The sequence below is a fragment of the Fundulus heteroclitus genome, chromosome 8, assembly GCF_011125445.2.
Source record: "Fundulus heteroclitus isolate FHET01 chromosome 8, MU-UCD_Fhet_4.1, whole genome shotgun sequence".
In the NCBI taxonomy this organism is placed as follows: Eukaryota; Metazoa; Chordata; class Actinopteri; order Cyprinodontiformes; family Fundulidae; genus Fundulus; species Fundulus heteroclitus.
This window is the reverse complement of record NC_046368.1, coordinates 29,715,339-29,738,588: the sequence shown is the minus strand read 5'-3', so window position 1 is coordinate 29,738,588 and position 23,250 is coordinate 29,715,339. Positions and strand designations below refer to the sequence as shown.

At 40.0% G+C, this 23,250-nt stretch overlaps 1 protein-coding gene across 3 annotated transcripts; it reads right to left on the bottom strand.

Moving 5' to 3' along the window:
* Positions 1 to 9,224: 9,224 nt before the first annotated feature.
* znf414 (zinc finger protein 414) lies at positions 9,225 to 21,862 on the bottom strand. Of its 3 annotated transcripts, XM_036140542.1 has the most exons (8): positions 21,587 to 21,862; positions 21,328 to 21,444; positions 18,802 to 18,908; positions 18,429 to 18,588; positions 14,444 to 14,549; positions 13,841 to 14,367; positions 12,097 to 12,168; positions 10,193 to 10,311 (listed from the first exon to the last, which is right to left on the bottom strand). In XM_036140542.1, exons 1-7 carry the CDS (start codon positions 21,636 to 21,638, stop codon positions 12,134 to 12,136), a joined length of 1,104 nt encoding a protein of 367 aa, XP_035996435.1. In that variant the 5' UTR covers positions 21,639 to 21,862; the 3' UTR covers positions 10,193 to 10,311; positions 12,097 to 12,133. The 3 variants fall into 3 exon arrangements, with proteins under 3 accessions (XP_035996434.1, XP_012713964.2, XP_035996435.1); XM_036140541.1 differs by lacking the exon at positions 12,097 to 12,168 and having other exon boundaries at positions 9,225 to 10,311; positions 21,587 to 21,861; XM_012858510.3 differs by lacking the exons at positions 12,097 to 12,168; positions 18,429 to 18,588; positions 18,802 to 18,908 and having other exon boundaries at positions 9,833 to 10,311; positions 21,587 to 21,854.
* Between the last annotated feature and the right edge of the window lie 1,388 nt (positions 21,863 to 23,250).

Sequence of the window (23,250 nt, the reverse complement as noted above, 5' to 3'; positions counted from 1 at the left end):
GGCATGTCTTGATGACATCAAAATCTGGATGACTTAAAATTTTTTGCACTTAAATTATGACAAGACAGAAGTTGTAATCTTTGGACCAGAGTCCTCAATATATAAAGATCTTAATCACTTAATCTCGATGGCATTAACTTGGCCTCTGGTAATAAAGTAAAAGATCTTGGTGTTGTTTTTGACCAAGTCATGTCATTTAAATCCCATGTTAAACTGCTGAAAAACTAGTCTATGCATTTGAACTGCATTTTGTGGACTTCATGATAGTAAAGAATTACAATAGTCCAGTCTTGAAGTAACAAAGTCTTCAGCTGATCCAAAATGCTGCAGCAAGAGTTCTGATGAAAGTCAATAAGACGGATCATCTTTCTCCAATTTTAGCTTCCCTTCACTGGCTTCCTGTTAAGTCAAGAATATAATTTAAAATTCTTCTTCTAATGTATAAAGCCCTTAATAATCAAGCTCCATCATATATCAGAGCTCTGATTATTCCTAACTGTATGTTCCTAACAGAGCATTTCGCTCTCAGACTGCAGGTCTGCTGGTGATTCCTAGAGTCTCTAAAAGTAGAATGGGGGGCCGATCCTTTAGCTATCAGGCTCCTCTCCTGTGGAACCAACTCCCGGTTTTGGTCGGTGAGGCAGACACCCTGTGTACTTTTATGACTAATCTTAAAACTTTCCTTTTTGACAAAGCTTATAGTTAGAGTGGCTCATGTTACCCTGAGCTACCTCTATAGTTATGCTGCTATAGGCTTAGGCTGCTGGAGGACATCAGGGTCTATTTCTCTCACTCTGCTGAGTTCTACTCTTCTCCAATTTGCATTGTTTGTTATATCAGCTTTTAACTTTTTTTGTTCTTTCTTTTTTTCTTCATAGTACAGTCATGGCCAAAAGTATTGAATGACACAATTATATTTTCTGCTGCCCTCTGGTTTTCATGTGTGTATGTCAGATGTCATCACATATGTACAGAAATACAATTGCAATCATATTATGAGTAACAAAAGCTTTTAATGACAGAATGAGTTAATGCAGCAAGTCAATATTTGCAGTGTTGACCCCTCTTCTTCAGGACCTCTGCAATTCTCCCTGGCATGCTCTCAATCAACTTCTGGACCAAATCCTGAATGATAGCAGTCCATTCTTGCACAATCAATGCTTGCATTTTGTCAGAATTCCTAGGTTTTTGTTTTACCACCCGTCTCTTGATGATTGACCACAAGTTTTCAATGGGATTAAGATCAGGGGTTCGTTCTTCGTACGTCGCTAACTCAGTTAGCTGGATTTGATTGTTGACGATTTGGCACGATCTTGGATCGTTTGGTTCTTCGAAAGACTTCCTGCACTTGTTGTCATAGCAACATGTGCGCCAGCTTAAACCAGGGGTCCGTTCTTCGTACGTTGCTTAAAACATCCGAGATCAAATGACACATCCAAGATGATTTCATCCGGCTAATCATGATCCAGCTAATTAGGTTCTTCGAACACACCTGTTGTTTACGATTAGTATGGCTGGATTGAGTCATCTGAGGCCGTTTCTCAATATGCGTTCTTGAGCGTTCTCGTGTGCTCGTGACACGTCATCAGCCTCAGACCGAGCACTGTTCCAATGCTGAGAACGCCAAATCGAGAACGCGCCGAATTCCCCGGATGTTGTTCTCGCCCGCCCTCTTTATCGAGCATGCATCAGAGCAGACTTGTGCGTTCTTCAGACTGACCGCTTGCCCAGAATGCACCGCAGCCGCAGCTTGATTCGAGACAGGTGCAAACAGAGCTCACAGCGGTAAGTTAAAAATTCCCTTTTCTGCTGCTGTTGTTGTTCAAAAGTACGTTTTCAGATCGTTTGAGGCGAGAATATTATACTTTTAAGCTTCCCTATGTGGCCTGTTTACAGAGTTAGTGCGTAATTAAAAAAAGTAGTGTGCATAATACCGCTGGTCATGATTTATTTGTTTTGTGTTTATCTGACTGACGTGTGTTGCTCTATTAACTCAATACTTGCTGGAATAAATTGTAAATGTCTCCCTAGGACGACAGCAGCATATAAAATAAATACATTCTATAAATGTTTTTCCCTATCTAAGTGAGTTTATTCTGAGTCAGGACACGGATAATTGAGAGGAGAAAGAGGGAAAGAAAATAATAGTAAAAATATATGAAAAAACAGACATTTGTTTTATACAAATGTTTAATCTTTGGAAAAGAATGAAGGTGTAATATATTCAACAAATTATTAACAGTTATTAACATGGTTTAAAACTAAGAAATAACTACTATTAAGATCTCATACAAATAGACAATGCTTATAAACTTACAATTAAAAATAGTTGGAATGGAAATTATTTAACGATTATTTAATGTATTTTCACAGGTGGTGAAAAAATTAAATGAAGCAGCATGTGAACATTAGGTCAGATGTAGTCATGTTCACTTAAACATGCAGCCAGCTGGAGCAGCTCCTTGTCTTCAGCCGCTGGATGATCATCCTCCTCTGGATCAACCTCCTCATCCTCTACGTCCAGCTGGTCCCCTGTCTCTATACTAATATTGTGAAGGATGCAGGAGGCGACGATTACTTTTGGGGCAAACGCCAGGCGGACCTCCAGCAACCTTAAGAAGATGGAACGCCACCGTGTCTTCAAACCACCAAAGGCACGCTCAATGATTGTGTTGTTAATGAGCCTTGGCGTGGTGTCTGTTGTAGCGTGCCTCCACTTGACCTATACCAAAAATAAAATAACTTGTAATTTAGGTAATATGCTGATATGTCTTAATCTTCTATCCAATTTATATAATCTATGTATCACATGTGTGTCATTGCTGGCTCTATTTAAGGAAAAGAAGGTAAGAGATCTTACTGGCAAGCTGTTTCCCTGTAGGATGCACCACAGGCCAGCCAGTAGAGGGTCAGCAGCACCTCTATCTCCTGTGGCCATCCATGGACCTTCTGGATGGGCAGCAGCTGAAGGAGGAGGACGATGGTTGCCCTGTTTAGCCTGAAGGCTGGTTTCAGGTCCCCTTCATTAAAAAGTATTTGGAGGAAGTGTTTATCCTCACATATTTTGTTTCTGTTTCTTCCTGTAAATAAAAAATGACAAATGTTACCATAATTGTTTTTTTTTTAATTGTCACCTTTTCACACCATAAAACTATAACTGCTTAACATGGAGAAATTATAGTTCTCAAGCAAGCAAAGGTAAAATGTATAGTAAATGTAACAAATGGCTTCCCTTCTCTGGTATTTTTACCATTTCACTGAAAAATGAGCTGAAATAACTGCACATAATTTATAGATTAATCACTGTAAAGGTGGACAGACATCAAAATGTGTTTTTTTTTCCCTTTCTTAATGATCAATGCTGTGAAGGTCTGTAGGTGTAATAAAGTGGCTTAACTTTACTGTCATACTGTTTCTAATGTTAAAATTGGATCTTCATTTTAATTATTTATAGAAAAATAGTCACAATTTCAACCTGATCACGTTTTTAATATCATCATCAATGGGGTTTTTTTAAAGATAAAAGTAGGAAATAGGCTGTCAATCTTAAAATGCCTACCAGTTGGCAATAGATGGGTGAGCAAAGCCTGCCTTCTGAGCCTCCTCTGCTGCATCAATCTTCTCCTTGCTCGGATTTTCCTCCTCAACTGCATCACCTCCTCTTCAGCCTGCTGGTAAAGCTGACCAACGACCGAAGCAACAGCAACATTGCTCGTATCGCTCATTTTGCTTCTACAAAGTGCTAATTTTTTAAAAGAAGATTCAATCGCCTCTACAACTACAACAATTACAACTCCCAACAAAGAAATTCCCGCTATTGCTGGTTTTATATCCACAGTTCTGTAATTTTTTTTAGATATTTTATTAGACTTTTTAGAAAATAAGAAAAAAAAACGTTTTCAATAAGATATGATGGTGTAGTGTATAAATAGTTTTGAACGTTAAAGAAATGCTCAAGAGCTGCGGGTGTGATGACGTCACGAGTACGCTTCTGTTCCAATACACAATACGTGCTGCGTGCTCGCGTTCTCGTCAAGTCCGATCTTCCTGTGTTCTTACCATAGACATATATAAAGAGTAGACCCCGCATTGACTGTCGCTGCGCAGGAATTACAGCCGCCATCTTGGGGCGGTCGACTTGCTACCCTAACCTGCTGATTCAAGCTGAACACACTAATGATGCCTCAGCACTGTGCGGCTCATTTTTGTTTAAATCGAGGAACTATTTACGGCAGGGCTCGAGGAATAACTTTTCACAAGTAAGATGAACAGATATCGTTTATATTTTTTATTAGAATGTGATTTTTCTAAAATTAGGCAGAGAGATACAGGTCTACACGTCCAAGTCTTTGTGACTTAGTCTCTCCAAAACCGCATCTGCTCCGTGCAGGCAGCATCAGAGCTTTGTTAGACATTAGTGAATAAACAGCATATATATATATATATATATATATATATATAGAGAGAGAGAGAGAGAGAGAGAGAGAGAGAGAGAGAGAGAGAGAGAGAGAGAGAGAGAGAGAGAGAGTTAATTTGCAAAAACAGATAACTCCGTTTTTATAAATAAAAAAAAAACATACTTTTTATTTAGTTAAGGTGGTACCAGTCAAACTAACCTACCTGATGAATTTGATCAGGTAAGAGCGACATAACAAAATAATGGCATCTCAAAAATACACCTTCAAGGACCCCCCCACCCCCCTACACACACACACAAACACACACTTACATTTTAGATTATTTGGCTAAAAACGGAGTTATCTGTTTTTGCAAATGAACTCTTCTTATATACAGTGAACCCTCGCTATATCGCGGTTCCCCTTTCACGGTCTCGCTGCTTCATGGACTTGCATTGATGAGCCGTTCATTACAGTTCTCAAACATAATCGATGGTGGCATGTCGGTTTATTCCAAAAATGAGAATCTTCACCAGCATGTCAGTTTACAAGATTCTTTTTGCCCAGAAGAAAAACAACTACAGATAACTTATTCTCCCGAAAAAAAACACACCTGCACCGCGGGCTTTAGAAGAAAAAAAAACGCTAGAGAGCGGAGTCAGGATGCAGCGGCTCAGTCAGAAGAGCAGTGAAATACATGTGAGTCACTATTTGTCCTACTGTACTTTGTATTTTTTTCATAAACATTTTTCATTTTCTCCCGTTCTAATACAATGACTCGGGTCGCGGTGGGGCGGTGCTGATCTCCGCAATTTGAAGCATTCAGTTCGTATTGATGATCAAATTTGTATTTTACAGCACAGTAGTTATTTGTAAAAAAACAAAAAAACAAAAACAAACAAAAAACGTGTGTGTGCGTGTGTGTGTGTGTGTGTGTGTGTGTGTGTGTGTGTGTGTATATGTATGTTTTTGTATATAGTAATAACAAAAAATGATTAAAGTGTATGAGTGGCTGTGTTTTGCAGCATACATAAATTCTGTCCGAATATTCAATTGCTTTTAACCACTCTAAAAACATTTAACTCCACTGAACTATTTGTTATAATAGCTATAGCTTTAAAGTTTTCAGAAAAAAAACAACGTGAAAATTAGTTCAATAATCAGCCAGTATAGTTGACTTAAATTGATTCTGCACCTGGTTAACACATTACACTGAGCTGAGTTCTCGACCGCCCCAAGATGGCGCCCCTAAATCTCGTCCGCGCCTATAGGCGAGAACGGTCGATGCGGGGTCTACTCTTTATATATGTCTATGGTTCTTACCGAGAACAGACTTGACGAGAACGCGAGTACGGACTCGCGTTCTCGTGAATTGAGAAACGGCCTGAGACAACTGCGCGTTCTTGCGTTTGTTTAAAAGGGGAAATGTGTCGATAGTAGAAACATTGATCAGCAACGCTGCTATTGGCTGTTCAGCATTGCCAAAGAACGCCCACAATTTTTCTCCCAAGCAGAACAAGAGCTTGGAAGGTTATGCCGAATTTGAGTCATTAATTAAAACACCTCAAAATCTTTTAAAGCCAGGAGAGAGGGCTGGCAAAAAGCAGCAGACAAATTAATGCGTAAATACTGTCCGTGGTAGATGTTTCTATCACTTTCTACAGTATGAATTTTTGCATTTTAATAATCTCATATTTACTTTGTTCTTTTATATCAGAGCTTCCACGGGACGCACTAGAACATGGGGACAAGTAGAAGTGAAATACAAGAATATTCTACAAAATGGTAGCCTTTAATTATTACACTTTATTTTAAAAAGGCACTTATGTCAAGAGATCCAAATGTGTCAGTGTCATTCCTTAGAGACGGGAAGTAAAGGACATGTGCAAACTGGGAATTTTAACAAAAAAAAAATCTTTATCCATAAAAAATGAAAATCTTCCTTTTCCAAGTCATCCACAGTTTACACGGTAAAACTGTATTGCTCCTTGGCTAGATAATCCATCCATAGTTTTTTCTAATACAATATACGGCTTGACAGGAAGCAAGCCTTTCAAAGTAAACTAAACTTCACAATAAAATGGCCCGAACAAATCTTCTTACTGAATATGATAAAAATAAAAAGCAAACTATCATACAAATAACTTAAATATTTTAGATTTATGGCTCTAACACCACTTTGTACTCTTTAAACGCCACTGTTAATTAATGTGTTTGTCTCTTTATAACAGCCACCAAGAAAAATCTCTCTACAATTACACTGTCGCGCTGCGCTAAAGGATCCTGTCTATTGCGCAATACGCGATTAATTCGAGAAACTCTGCAAATTATTCTTGCATCTTCCGCAACAGGTTGCAGTCGTAAAAATGGACATGGCTACGGCAGACTTCCCTATCTCCTCCGCTTATACAGCCGTGATCTAATCTTGTTTACATGAAATAAGCCTGCTCTCGAGCAGGTTTAAGCTGGCGCACATGTTGCTATGACAAGTGCAGGATGTCTTTCGAAAAACCAAACGATCCAAGATCATGCCAAATCGTCAACAATGAAATCCTGCTAGCTGAGTTAGCGACGTACGAAGAACGGACCCCTGCTAGCGAGCAGGCTTATTTCATGTAAACAGTATTAGATCGCAGCTTATAAGCGGAGGCGATAGGGAAGTCTGTCGTAGCCATGTCCATTTTTACGACAGCAACCTGTTGCGGAAGGTGCAAGAATAATTTCAGAGTTTTTCAAATTAATTGCGTATTGCGCAATAGACAGGATCCTTGGCTGTTATAAACTGACAAACACATCATTTAACAGTGGCTTTTAAAGAGCAAAAAGTGGTGTTTGAGCCATAAATAAAAAAAATTAAGTTATTTGTATGATTTGCTTTTTATTTTTATCAAATTCAGTAAAAAGATTTGTTCAGGCCATTTTATTAAGAAGTTTAGTTTTACTTTGAAAGGCTTGCTTCCTGTCGAGCCGTATATTGTATTAGAAAAAACTATGAATGGATTATCTAGACACGGAGCAATACAGTTTTACCGTGTAAACTGGGTATGACTTGGAAAAGGAAGAATTTTATTTTTATAGATAACGTGTCCTTTACTTCCCGTGTCTAAGGAATGACACTGAAATTTGGATCTCTTGACATAACAAGTGCCTTTTTAAAATAAAGTATAACAATTAAAGGCTACCATTTAATAGAATATTATCGTATTTCACTTTTACTTGTCCCCATGTTCTAGTGGCTCCCGTGGAGGCTCTTATATAAAAGAACAAAGTAAATATGAGATTATTAAAATGCTAAAATTCACACTGTAGAAAGTGATAGAAACATCTACCATGGACAGTATTTACGCATTAATTTGTCAGCTACTTTTTGTCAACCCTCTCTCCTGGCTTTAGCAGACTTTGAGGTGTTACCTGACGTTTTAATTAGTGACTCAAATTCGGCATAACCTTCCATTAAAAGCTCGTGTTCTGCTTGGGAGAAAAACTGTGTGCGTTCTTTGGCCATGCTGAACAGCCAATAGCAACCTTGCTGATCATTGTTTCTGCTATCGATACATTTCCCCTTTTAAACAAATGCATGCACGCGCGGTTGTCACAGATAACTCAATCCAGCCATACTAATCATAAACAACAGGTGTGTTCGAAGAACCCAATTAGCCGGATCATGATTAGCCGGATGAAATCATCTTGGATGTCTCATTTGATCTTGGATGTTTTAAGCAACGTACGAAGAACGGACCCCAGGGGAGTTTCCAGGCCATGGACCCAAAATCTCTATGTTTTGTTCCCTGAGCCAGTAAGATATCTCCTTTGCTTTATGGCAAGGTGCTCCATCATGCTGGAAAAGGCATTGTTCATCAGCTCTCGGAGGACATTCTGGTACCATTCTTTATTCATGGCTGTGTTTTTAGGTAAGACTGTGAGAGAGCCGACTCCCTTGGCTGAGAAGCAACCCCACCCATGAATGGTTTCAGGATGCTATACAGTTGGCTGGTGGTAGCGCTCACCTCGTCTTCTCCGAACAAGCTGTTTTCCAGATGTCCCAAACAATCGGAAAGGGGATTCATCAGAGAAAATGACTTTACCCCAGTCCTCAGCAGTATTTCTAATACAAGTATTTGAAATGCATATTTCAAATACAAAATACTATTTTGTAATTTATATTGTATTGAGATGATGAAAATGCCTTTGTATTGTGCTTGTTTGTGTTGTTGTGTTTCTGCTCTGTCTTCTCTAACCCCCAGTCGGTCGAGGCAGATGACCGTTCATACTGAGCCTGGTTCTGCTGGAGGTTTTTTCTTCCTGCTAATGGGTGGTTTTTCTTTCCACTGTCGCTTCATGCTTGCTCAGTATGAGGGATTGCTGCAAAGCCATGGACAATGTAGACGACTCCCTGTGGCTCTACGCTTCTCCAGGAGTGAAGGCTGCTTGTCGGGACTTTGAAGCAATCAACTGGTTCCCTTATATAGGAATTTTTTTTACCAATCTGTATAATATGATTGATTTTGACTTTGTAAAGTGCCTCGAGATGACATGTTTCATGAATTGGTGCTATAAATAAAATGGAATTGAATTAATGTGGGATTTTTGTGTTCCGACAGAAACATTTAGGGTAAGATGAATAAGAAACAGCCAAATATACAATAAAAATACAGTTCAAATAAAGTTGTCAGGAAGAAATGTTACACTAGGAGCTTGACCTTTACTTCAGAGAACTAAAAGTGGAAAAGTTTTGTTTTGGCTAAATTCTGCCATGTGCAAGCTGGGCCTGTCCAACCTAAACATGGTGCAGAGCAAAACCCCTTCATGATTAAGACCCCAAGCAGGTGAAGGATGATGGGTTCCATTTATTACAACTCTAAATCAGGCATCACTGGGCTAAACTAGAACAGCAGGAGAAAGTCTTTCATCACAACAAGCAGGTCAAAGCCTATTGTCACATGGGTTAAAACTAAGTAAAAAAAAAAAAAATTATATATATATATATATATATATATATATATATATATATATATATATATATATATATATATATATATATATATATGTTTTATTTCTTTTAATGACATTTATTTTCTACCTGCTCCACAAAAAGAGCACACGGTATTTGAATTCATATGGAAGCAGATTCTAACTTGGAAAAGTTTCTGCCTTATTAAATAACTGTCATTGCAGATTCTTTTTGACCCAGTTTTTAAAAACCTAATTTTCAGTCTATTCTCAGCAGAAGGAAGAGGATCTGGGTTGGTCTGTCTTTTTAAAATGCTTGCTGTATTAAGCTTATTATAAAGCGAATTAAAGCCAAACTTTGCGCCAGCAGTCTGCATTCGGTGGCTAGATGTGATCATACTGACAGAACCAGAACTGATCCGCTGCAGAATCTCAAAGTACTCTACAAACAAAGTTGGACTGGATGAAATTGGAGAAGATGAACTTGTGGCTATTAAAAGAAATGTACTTTATGTTGTAATGAACATCTTTCATTATAAGAATATCGTAATGATTCTGCTCCATTTGAAAATAGCACCAACCACCTCTGCCTCTGGGCTGAATCATCCACTTTCAGTTCAAGCATCACTAAACTCTGTCTTGATCTCATGGCGATGCTGCTATGTTGTGGAGGCGAAACAGGCACATCTTTACCATCTCGTTCTCTGAAAACTATCTGTATTCGCTCTGCTCTCGGCTGGAAAACGGCTTGCTGCTTCAAGGCCGGGAGTGGACAGAACTGCTCCGCTTCGTCACTGAGCCTTGGTGACAGAACCTCCTGCATCTTCTGCACTCTTGGTGCTGCTGTGATGGCTGTTGATGTGCTGAGTCATTTCCTTGCGGTTGGTTACGGTGTGACCACACTGGATGCAGGTGTAGCGCCCCCTGGTGTGCTCCCAAAGGACACGTCTGTGGCACGATGTGGCTGAGGCAGAGAACATTTGGTTATGATTCAGAAGCTCCTTTAGCCCTAAGATCCATGTTGCTCACATTAAAATAGGACTAATTTTAGGACATGAAGAGGACATAATCAATATACAGAGATGGACAAAACTGTTTACCTGACTCCGCCAGATAGATTTGCTCCGCATATCCATCTGGAAACCTTCCGTTGAAGTAATTTTGGGAAGGGGCGAAAATACTGGTCAGCTGATTGGCCTATATTGGTGATAGACGGACCAAATAAACCAATCAGATTCGTCGTCGCTCGTAACAGAGCGACGACGAAAACACAACCACAAGCCAAGCTACTCTTGCTGCTGCAGGTAAAGGCTCGTTAGCTCAGCAGAGAAATACTCTGTAATTCCGATAAAACTTGCTCGATAGCCGCGCTAACGCTAGTTTCATCGGCTGAAGCCGCCATGTTCTTCAGACTGAACTGACGCGCTTCCCGTTGCGTCACACCTCAACCCGCCTCAAAGCCAACGCTGATTGGACGTTCGTTTCGTGAACGGCTCCAAATTTTCTTTAACGGAGAGTATCCAGACTGATCTGCGAGTGAAACCTTGAAACCTCGCGAGATCAGGATGGTCTCACGAGGCTACAAAACTGTTGCCACCCCTCTGTTCATCAAAGAAAATCCACCAATTGTCCCTGAAATAACTTGAACCTGAGAAAAGTAATAAGTAACAACTGCAAATTGACCAATGAAAATAAGACACTGATTTTGAATTGTGGTTCAACAAAATAATTTAAAAGGATAAACAACTGTATTTGTTTGGACTATAAGGCGCACCTAAAATCCTTAAGTTTTCTCAAAAATTTATGATGCGCCTTATATATGATTACCTTTGTGCTTACTGGCTGATTTTATGTAGTACGATGTGCTCAAAAATTGGTTAAAATGTGTAAGTACAACTCTACGGCATTACGGTACACTGTGTCACTACCTGATTGGACCCCTAAGGTGTCTACAAGACTGCCTGATTGTAATGTTGAAGCTAGAAGTGGATTTATATAAAGGCCCCCACATACTCGAGGCGGACTCCGGTGCGTGCAGAACAATTATTACGACCGAGTACATGGTAGCACACTAAACTTCTCAAAGGCAGAACGTCTTTACATTGAAAAATACGGTAATCAAACCAACCTGGACAAAAATTATGGCACCCCTAGAAAAGATTAAAAATTGTTTAACTGTAGGGACATGTTTAACTGACGTATGTTCTCTAATTAACATTACAGATGCCCTCAAACTTGTAACCAGTCAGTCTATTCAATGGGTTACCAGTAGTAACTGAGTTGTTTGATAATGTGGAGAGACCATCTCCAAGCAGCTTCATGTTGCTGTGACTGCAGCTGCACACTCAGAAGGTTTAAAGTCCAAAGGACTGTAGCCAACCTCCCTGGACATGGCTGCAGGAGGAAAATGGATAACAAGCTGAAGAGAAAGATTGAATGGCAACCAAAGAGCTCAGAACAAACTTCAGATAAATTAAAGGCGACCTCCAAGGTCAAGGTACATCAGTCAGATTGTAACATCTGCCACTGTTAGAGCCAAGGTGGACTTCATGGGAGACACCGTTGTAAAAGCAAACCATGAAAAAGTAGGACTGGAATATACCACTAAGCATTTTGTAAAGCCACAAAGTTTCTGGGAAAATTTTCTTTGAACAGATAAGACAAAGCTGGAGCTTTTTGGCAAGATGAATTAGCTCCATGTTCACAGACACAAAAATAAAGCATGTGCAGAAAACAACACCGTCCGTACCGTGAAACATGGAGCAGGCTCAGTTCTTCTTCTGGGGCTACTTTGCTGCATCTGGCCCTGGGTGTCTCACATCTGTGCAGGGTTCAATGAAATCACAAGTAGGAGTGGGCGATATGAAAAAAATCTAATATCACGATATATTTGGGCTATATCACGATACACGATCACGATATGTTTAAATAAGCTTGAAAAACAAATGTTTCTAGCCACATAGTGCCTAAAGTTGCATTGGTATATCTCATATTAGCGTGTCAATTTTTTTTTTTGAAAAATTGATTGCAAATTAAAAATTTATTTAAAATGTTATATTTTAGCCAATTTTTAACCACAGCTGCACATAGAAGCTTTTCACAAATTACAATATTGTCACATTAGAGCTATTTTATGGTCAACACTGGACCTTAAAAAACAGAACATCCCAGCTGCCAAAAGGAACACCAAGGAAAAGTCTGACACAAAATAAACCTGAATTAAAAGGTGCTCTTTTGTGCTTAAGACATAAAATTTTGTATAATAAAAATGTGACAATCCCAAAAACAAAAGCTTGTATTGTGACTATAAAATCAACTGACCAGTCGCAGCTACATATTCAGAGCATCTCAAAAATATTTCCATTGCTCTTTAGGTGCTGGGAAATTTTAAACAAACGTTTTTTTTCTGTCATATGGGATTTGGCTTAAGAAGACGACAGTTTCAACAGTTTTATGGCTGGTTAAATAAAGTTTCCTTCGGTGTGTGTGGGGGGTTGTCGACACGCGGAGTTTACAAGAGTCTTCGTTTTGCACTGGATGACTTTTTGGGTGGAACAAATCTGTGCTACTGCTACCTTTTGTGGCAATGGTGCTACGGCATGTTTTGCATATTACCGCATTTTGTTCGACCTCCTTCTTATGAAATTCAAACCACTGCCTGAAACGCTGTCACCATTGTTCTCGCCATCTAGTCAATGTAAGTAAGTGCAGGGGCTCGTTGAGCGCTATCTGGTTTAGAGGAGGAGCGAGTGATGCGTTCACAGCATGTGGGAAAAACTAAACTCACAGTGAATTAAATACAGCGGCTCAATCTTGCCATGAAAATTTACAGTGGATGGTCGCGATAAAGTCATTTCAACTATTGCGTGGAGGAAAACTCGAGATACATCAAGTATATTCCATATATCGCTCACCCCTAATCACAAGGCATTCTGCAGAGCAATGTGCTGCCTAGTGCCATTTGGTCTCAGTTGTAGGTGATGTGTCTTCCAACACCATATTGACCCAAAAGACTCAACTAGAACCACCCAAGAATAGATGCTATACGACTATTCTGATCTAAATCCTACTGAACGTCTAAAGGAGCTGAAACCCGCCGTCTGGGGGAGGTATCCTTCAAACCTGAGACAACTTGAGTGGTTTGCTCACCAGGCATGGGCCAGAATACCTGCGACAGGCGCAGACGTCTCAGTGGCAGCTACAGAAACTGTTTGACTGAAGTGATCTCCACAAAAATATTAAGTTACAGGTGCCATCATTTATGTCCAGGCCTGTTTCATTTGTTCAGTTGTTTAATGATTCTGTTGAACCACAATTGAAAATAAATCAATGTCTGATTTTCATTGGTTAATTTTCAGTCATTTTTTGTAATTATTGCTTTTGTCAGTTTCAAGTTATTTCTGGGACCATTGGTGGAATTCTTTGATTATCAGATGGGTGCCGACAACGTTGTCCACATCTGCAGCTTTTGTGCCCGCCGCAGAGGCGCTCACCTTGATTCTTCCTCCAGACAGCTGCAAAAGGCGTGTAGGTTGCGGATCCCGGAGCAGCGTGGACAGCCCCGTGGGTCCTGACATGCACCTGCTGCTGACTCTGGACATCGGAGGGGTCAGCAGCTGGTTTTGGAGCAACGACAGAGGCCGGCGCCTTGCAGACTTTGTCCACGAGAGGAGGCGGGGAAGAATCTTTGATGACTCGCTGAGAAGGAGGGAGTTCCTGGAGGGTCAAGATGGGTGGACCGAGCACAGGGGGGTCAGCGGAGTCTGGCAGAGGGGCAGCGGCAGGGAGCGATCCATCAGGGTGTGTGCTCTGGATGGGAATCTGCGGCGACGACACCGACTCAAGCCGAGGGGGTGCCAAGTCAGCGGCCTTGGGGGTCATGTTGGACGCCGCCACGGCAGCCAGCACAGGGGCCGCAGGCTCGGCAGCTTTTGGTTTAGCCCGCGGCATTTTGGAACAGGTATGCAGGTGTGCCAGGAGGCCTTTGTAGGACCGCAGTTTGGTGCGACAGCTCTCACACCTGCACAGACAAGAGAAAGGTCTTGGCGTCTTGCAACAGTACGACAACGTCACACCAGCTGTCCGGCACAACTCACTGGAAGTAGATGTTGGGTTTGTAGTGGTGCCTGGTGTGCTCCATCAGTTTCTGCATGCTGGGGAAGGAAGCGGTGCAGCCGCTGGTGGAACACAGCAACTTTTTACCTGCAGAGAGGGAAGCACAGCGTTTAGCATCGCAAACAGGAAAACAAGCCTCTTCACACCTCCGTGTTCTTCTAGCATCCCCCCTCACCCACGGATGCAGTTCTGGGTCTGCTGGACTTCCCTGTTTAATTTCTCACCCCCCAAAGTTTATTATTTTCCTGCCAGTTCTGCTACTCCAAAGACGTTACTTTGATTCCATTCTTCGGAGACAGTCACTTTTTCCCTCTGCGCCGGCTCTGACCCCCCCCCCCCCGCTGCTGCTGTGTTTTTGTCTTTTTGAGCTTCCTCTTCATATCACTCGAACTCTGGAAACTATGGATCTAGTCAGCTGGTCTCTCAATGCTATTGATCACATTTTTTCGACGGGAAGGCAGGGAAAAGGGGACCCATCCTGTCCTGATGGGGAACATTTTGTGGGATACACCCTAGATTCTTGGAACGGGTGGAAAATGGTGTGTTGTTCAATTTTGTTAGTCGAGTACGTAGAAGACGTATACATGTTTGGATTAATGATACTTGGATTTCTTCCATTTGGATTCAGTGAATTTTTGATGTATCATTCAGTGGATGTCGGTAGCAATTATGGCCTTGATCAGGCTACCGACTGCATATGATGCGATCACTAAGGCCATGAACGAGCAGAACCGTAAGTTGGAGGAGTAGAGCCGCAAGTGGGATGCGCTGGAAGGCAGACTGGCTTCGGTGGTTGAACTCAGAGGGGAGATGGGATAAAATCTGGATGTGAAACATGGAAAAAAAGCCCAACAAATTTGGAATATTGGATTCGCCACTTAAAAAGATGAACCCCCTCACCATACAGATCTTTGTAAAAGAAAGACTTATTCACAGCTTCCTTAGGATGTGCACAACAAGTAGGAAAAACTGTGGATCTGCAGAGGCCATCTTCACCAAAATGTCCCAAAACCTTGGAAGAAAAGGACATTCTCGTGTTGTGTTTACAACTAGTTTACATTTGTCAATATTGGTAAAAATGCTTTGCACACAGGGGAACTGACAAAAAGAATCTTGAATGTTGTGGTGGAGCATAAGGGTCTTTTACAGTTCGAGTGGAGGTTAACTGGTTTTAATAAAATACGTTTAATCTGATTTAGTCCTGCACTGTCCCTGTTTAGGCCTGGCTAATTCCAGTTAAATCTAGATTATTCCCTGGTTTGGTCCCGTCTTGGTCTTCAGGGTTTCTTTGCTTAGGCCTGTTGGTTGCTGGTTAAATCCTAAGTTTTGTGGCTTAGAATTTTCTTTAGGACTGGCATAGTTTCATTTTATTTTTAATTTTAATATTCCTTTATTTATCCTTATTTGGTCCATATAATGTGTTTAAGCACTTCATTTCCATCACATTAGGGCTGGACGATAATTCAATAACAATATATATCGATCGATAGACGTGTGGTGCGATAGGAAAAAAGAGGTTCGATAAAACTTCGATATAGACAGTTTTCCTTCCTTCCTTTCAGCCTATCATATTAGTTGATGCTACAGTCACTACTTCCTCTCGACCAATCATAATCACGAACCCAGGCACGCCGTCACAAAGCGCCCCCCTCTCAAACCACAGCACAGAGCCCGTGAATATGTCGCAGCAAGGAGCGGCAGAGGAAACGGTCCCAAAACGGGGTTTTACTAGTTCGCCAGCCTGACAGAAATAAACCACAGTGATTCATACAATTTGCAAGGAACCGATAAAAACAAAGTCTGGTAACATAACCAACTTATTTCATCACGTAAACCGCTCACACCCGCAGCAGCGCGAGCTGTGTCAGCCCTGCGCGACCCCGTGTCTTCGGAGGAATCTTCTGGAAGTTCTTCCAAAACAAAGCAGGTACAGCAACTAAACTGGGCTCCCTTCTTTGTGATAAAATGAAAAAGCGTCCAAGCGGCGTAAGCGGCCTTGCCTCAGCCTCTCAATTATGAAACCTGAGAAGTAACTAGTGTACTATTCCCACCTAAATAGGCTATTTTATTTATTTGGAATATTTATTTTGGTCATTTTACTGGTCACTTTAGTTTATTCTTTGTCAGTATTTAATAACATAACTCAGGTCTCTTAAGTCATTTTTCTTTAAAAAAAAAAAAAAATCTGTAATGGTTAAAAAAGTTGGTTAAATAAAGATTTAATTGGAATTCTGTGTTTGTGTTCTTTATTAAAATTAAATCATTTAGCAATATCATAAAATGTCCAGGCAGAGCTGCACATAAAATATGGTTTTAAATATTTTCAATAATTATCGATCAATAGCAATACGGTTTTTTTCTATATGGTCCAGCCCTACATCACATTTTATAAAATTAAACATACAGAAAAGTGCTGTCTTGTGTCATGATTTCTTTATAGATTTTAAAGCCTCCCAAAAGGTTTAACTCTCATTTCAATTGTAAATAATAATAATAATAATAATAATAGGTTGATATATTTAATCTTTAGCTTAATAACAAATATTAACTTACTGGAAATGGTGGCCTAGAGGTTAGAGAGGCCGACGTGTATTTCTTGGAGAAGCCCCGTAGGTCGGCGGTATAAAACTTGGTCACTGGGTTCCTGAGCAAGACCCTTAGCCCCAGATTGCTTCCCATGCGCCACTGAGTGTCGGCAGCACACTGCTCCCTAAGCGATGGTTTAAAAGCAGAAAACAAATTTCCCCTCTGTGGGACTATCCTATGTGTATATATATATTTATATATACACATAGGACACATAGGACAGGGGATTGGACTATTACTGGTTCCTGTATTAGTGCCAGTAATCCAGAAATAACTTATTAGTGCCCCATTGTTTATTTTAGTTAAACTGCATGGATTCATAATTGATAAACAGAACTCTAATTATGTCTGTACAGTATATTTAAGTTGTAAGTCTTTTAGTAGGGGCCCTACTTTAATTTACTTCATTGTAAAATCCTCGGAAAATCCCCAGAATACAGAAAACAATGTATGTTGTGTGGAAAATGTCCTACATAACCACAGACCACTTATAATTATTCAGTAATATTTACTGTGCTACAAAACATCCCACATTTTTAGGGCTGGGTATCATCTGGGATGAGCCAATTCGATACGATTCTTGATACATAGCTCACGATACGATTCTCGATATAGCTCAGCATGATTTGATTTGACTCCAATATTGATATTTACTACTATTAAATTAATGCTCAGTCATTAAATCAACAAAACCAGCTAAATATTCTATTAATGTTCAATTTATTGAACACTGATACAGTGAACAGAAAAATAAAGTGCATTTGGTTCAATGTATTTAATGTATTACAGAAACCAAAATTTTGCCCAGTTTTCTAGGACAATGTAGTTAGCTTATAACAACTTTTTGTGCAAAAGAAACCTAGAAAATGTTCATCTTCAGTTTTTTAAACATAAAGAAAAGGTGCATCCATATTGCTTTTAACATACTGAAAACCAGGAGTGACACCCACTCTCACTAGCCTATCAAAAACTGCTGGCTGAAACATCAGTACTGAAGAAAAACAGAACAGAATGTCAATTTGACATTGTCAATGAACTCTTCCTCAAAAAAAATTTGTAAAAAGTTACTACAAATGCAACTTTACTCCGTAATATTTTTGTTTAGAAACAGTAGTTGGTCAACATGTTCTGGGTTAAGCGCACTTCTCTGTGCAGTGACTATATCCCCTGCAGTAGAAAATACACGTTCTGAAGAGACACTTGTTGCTGGAATACACAGGTAGGTTTTTGCAAGACGTGACAAAAGTGGGTATTCTGTCTGGTGCTCTTTCCACCAGTTGAGTGGATTGTCACCTGCAAGAGACATGGGAGCAGTTTCTTTGTATCGTGTCAGCTCCTGTTCAGCCCGGTCCTGTGTGGTTATGTGTCTCACTGCAGTACCTGTACTGTATGTTTGACCTAGAAGATCTGCTAGACTGCATGACTGCCTTGCTTTCTTTGTGGGCGGACTAGTAGCAATGTCTTGCTTCTCGATATTGACGCAAGTGTTGTCCTTCACTGGCACCTCATTAGGCTCTTCTGTCTCAGTTTCAGCTCGTTCCTATAGAAGTAAATAGGAAAAAGAAAAATCAGGTTTAATATAACATGTATCTGTGAAATTAAATTTACCATAAGTTAATGTACCATGTTTCTACCCCCCCTCCAAACATTATGTAAGTAACAATTATAAGCATTTTTTAAACCTAAACATACAACTATACTTTTTTTTTTTTTTTTATAAATTAGTAGATGAAAATTTTATCAAATACATCACCTGAAATGTTTGTTGGCTTTCTCCTGCCTCTGCAACTACCCTCATGTAGATGTCCTGACGTTCATCTTCGGAGAGGAAGGGGAGGGCCTTGAATCTTGGATCCATAGCTGCACACACATATAAAGTCTCTCTCTGTTGACCCTTGTATCTCTTGTTCAGGTCTTCACAAATGGCTGATTTTATTTATTTCACTAATGCAGAATCAGATCGGTTTTCTTGAAAGTCATGGAGGAGCTGAGCATGAAGTGGTGCCACAACTGATAAGGTTGGGGAGTTTTCCTGAGACATTACAAGTGTAGCTGTCTTCACGGGCTTCATGGCATCCACAATTTCCTCAGCAGATGTTATGTCTGACTCACTGAGAGTGCAGACTTCTTTCTCTGTCTTCCTTACTTCACCAGATAGTAGAGCGGCAGATATAGCGGGTTGCTGCTCCAGGAAACGTTGGAGCATGTCATGAGCGCAGTTCCACCTTGTTATGACATCAGTTAGGAGTTTATGTTCAGGAAGCTGAAGTAGCTTTTGTTTTTGTCGCAGGACATTGCTCGCTGTAGCGCTCCGCCTGAAAAAGCTGGTTATGCGCCTCACTCGTCCTAACAAATGGGCCACATTGGGAAGCTTCAGTGCGTGTTGTGATGCCAGGTTAGGAGTGTGAGCAAAGCACTTGAAATGCAACATACCAGTTAGCTCAGCTGCGATGGTCATGTTAGCTGCATTGTCTGTGACGATGGCCGGGTTTTTGGCTGCTATGCCCCACTCATCCAGCGCCGTTCTCAGTAACTCCGCAATGTTGGTCCCCGTATGGCTCTCATGAATGGCTCGTGTTTGTAAAACAAACGCCTTTAGCTCCCAGTCCTCGGTAATGAAATGACATGTGATTGTCACATATGATTCTGTGGCTCGAGACGTCCACCCATCACACGTCAGGGCCGCTCTTGCAGCTGAACTTAGTGAAGTTTTGACACGTTCTTTGACTTCTTCGTACTTTCTGGGCACAGCTATTTCAATAATATTGCAACGGGTTCGGTAATCCTGATGGCACGGGGTGAGGTAGATGGAAACTTATACGTGGCGTTGTCCAAAGTCATTTGCTTCGGGTCTACAGATTTCTGTTGCGTCTTTGGTGCTGCTAGCTTGTCAGCGTGGTGCCTCTGTAGGCGAGCCCGCAAGTTGGTCGTGTTTCCAGTATAGCGTACTGCACCATTACAATACTTGCATATTGCATTTGTTTTATCAAGTCCTTGGCTTTTTTCATTGACTTTAAAACCATAATGTGCCCAAACGTCGGACTTTAAAGACAAAGGCGCGTCAACAATTCTTTTAGCCATTACGCAAATTCTTCCTCGCTGTGAACAGTAACTTGGCGCTGTAACAACGCCCCCTAGGGTAGGGAGGTATATCGATATTGCAAACCAGAATACTGATTTTAAATCGTTAGGAAAAAAAAAAGAAAAAAAAAAATCAATATTAATCTTTATATCGATTTTTATGCACAGCCCTACACATTTTGCTTCTCTATTTCATCTAAATCCTCTGAAAACCTAGAACCGCGCCTGTCCTCATTGCCTTGAAATTTAACCCATTAGGGCGTCGCGCTGAGTGCCTGTCCAAGGGTGGTTGGCAGGGCTGCCAACCACCCTTGACCCCTCAACTCCCACCCCCACCACTTTCCCCCAACCCAGAGACATATTTCTAGTTTTCCATTATTAACACTGTCAATGTATTAATTTTATTAATCTTAGGATATACTAAAAGTGTGGAGAGGCACATTCCTAGCCATAACATTTTATTTTTGTTGTTTAAATATTAATAAATATGTAAAAATAAATAAAACCATTACTGTCCCAGTTTTCCAATTTCATCTTGATGAGGTGTATTGCTTTTTATCCACGAGCTAGAAATGTCCCCAGATTTGATTTCAGAAATCTGGTCACCTTAAGTCAGATGTGAGACAAACATTGATTATAACTAGTGTTGCACCAATAATGATACCAGTATGGGACGGGGCCCCGATCCAGCACTAAAGGTGAGTACCAACAAATGGGGCACCAATACCATTTTGATGTTTGTATGTCACTTGAATGCAGCCTTCTCTCTCCCAACTAGTACTATACATGTTATATAAGTTCATGAAAGTTGCACTATTTTGGCATTTGAGAGCCAAAACTCAGGGTTTAAAAGAGATAATTCAATTATTAATGTAATTTTACTGTTGCACTACTATTATACATGTTATAATTTCACAAATGTTGCACTATTTTGGCCTTTGAAAGACAAAAGTTTATTCAACAATTGTCACCCATTCCAGGTAGGCAATAAAAAGTTCTACTACCCTAAGTAGTATGCAGTTCTTCATACATACACACACACATCAATTTCAAACAGATGGCATCGGTATGGTATCGGCCAATACTGCACAGCCAGGTATCGGTATCGGGGCCAAAAAATGGCATCGGCGCAACACTAATTATAACCCGGAATGCCTCCAAAGACAGGGGGCAGAGTGACCCCAGGCAGATGGCTCACCGGGCAGGGACTTCGCTGGGGCATCATGGTCCTTGACGTGTCTCTCTAAAGCCGCCGCCTCCGCGTACATGCGCTTACATCCGGTCATCGGGCAGGGCAGTCTTCGGCCTCCTGGGGCTGGCAGGTGGGAATTCACACATAATGAGCCGGAGCTAGCCTAGCTGCTTGGCTAACCGACTACGGCGCCAGCAGCCACCAGAACAGTAAAAAAAAAACCAAAAAACTTCAATATCATGGTGAGAGTAGTGGAATAACAAACCTCCGTTTCCATTCTCGGGCGGCTGCAAGACAGAGTCCTCCATAGACATCATATCAGAAACAATAAAGACAGGTCAGAGGAAAACGCCACAGAAAACCGGAGGGCGGTGCGGTCCCGCCAAAGAAAACAAACATCCCAGGCTAAAGCAGAGCGCAGGAACCCGGGAGTTCTCAGCTGATTTCATTCACTTCTACCAAGCATGAGCGTCTAAAAACAAAAACAGCAGAATGCTTTCTCTTCTTCTTCTTTATGTTTTTTTCTGGCGGTTGGCACGCAACGAAACAGTGCATTACCGCCACCAACTGGTTTGGAGTGTTCTTCTTCTTCTATTGTTTTATGGCGGTTGGCAAACAACTTTTGGTGCATTACCGCCACCAACTGAAATGGAGTGTGAATCGGGATGACCTACTCTAATATCCTACTACTATAAATAATAAAAATAAATAAATAAATAAATAAATAAATAACTAAATCCGTTTTATCAAATTAGTCTTTTTAAGATATCTTAATAATAAAGAATAACCCTCTGATTTGGTGTTCATATCTAAAAGATATTTTATGTTTAACTTTAATTTACTGTTTTGTAATCTATTTATCAATTAATTTCTCTCAATATGATATTTACTGCAAAATAATATAACGTTCTCCACTGTTTCTTCAACAAAACAAAAATCACACTTTCCTGTATCATGAATCCCAATTTTAAATAATGTGCTAATTAACCCTGTATGTCCAAAACGTAATCTTGACATTACTGTTTCTTCCCTTCTATTCCTTGATGTCATCCTCATTAATCCTACTTTTCTTTGAATATTATAAAACCATCTTCCAGTTCTTTCTTCTTCCCACTGTTTCTGCCACCTTGCTCTAATCCTTTTCTTAATTACTGATTTTATTTCACCTTTACTAAATGGAATTATTATATCAATTAAACTGTATTTACTTGCTCTTTTTGCATATTTATCTGCCATCTCATTCCCTTTATTCCTATATGAGAAGGAATCCATATAAAAGAAACAGTTAATCCCATTGCTTGAATTCTGAATAATAGTTGCTGAATTTCTACCAATAAATCCGGTCTGCTATCTGAATGATTGTTTTTAAATGAATATAATGTTGAACTAGAATCTGAACAAACTACACTTCTTAATGGTCTAATTTCTTCAATCCATTCTAATGCTAACATGATGCCAAACATTTCTCCTGTGTAAACTGAAACTTCATTACTAATTCTTTTACCTGATTTAAAATTAAATTCTGGAACTACAAACGAAACACCATTCCTATTATTTGAATCTTTTGAAGCATCTGTATACATTTTCACATATTCATAATATTCTTTATCTATATATTGCTCAACCATATTTGAATCTAAAATATCCTGTTTATTTTTCCGTTTATACAACAATCTTAAATCTACATCAATTTCAGGTAGGATAGATGGATGAAGTATTGATCTAATAACTGTTCTACTGCCATTTATTTGAGATAATTCAAGATCTATTATATTAGAATCTGCTATCCACCCAAAAGAATTTAATTTCTTCTTCCCTTTTTCCCAACTTGGTTTTAAAATTTCTTGACATGGATGATTTTCACAATGATTTTTTAACTGAAACCAGTAAGTGGAAAGTAATTGTAATCTCCTCAACTTTAGTGGCATT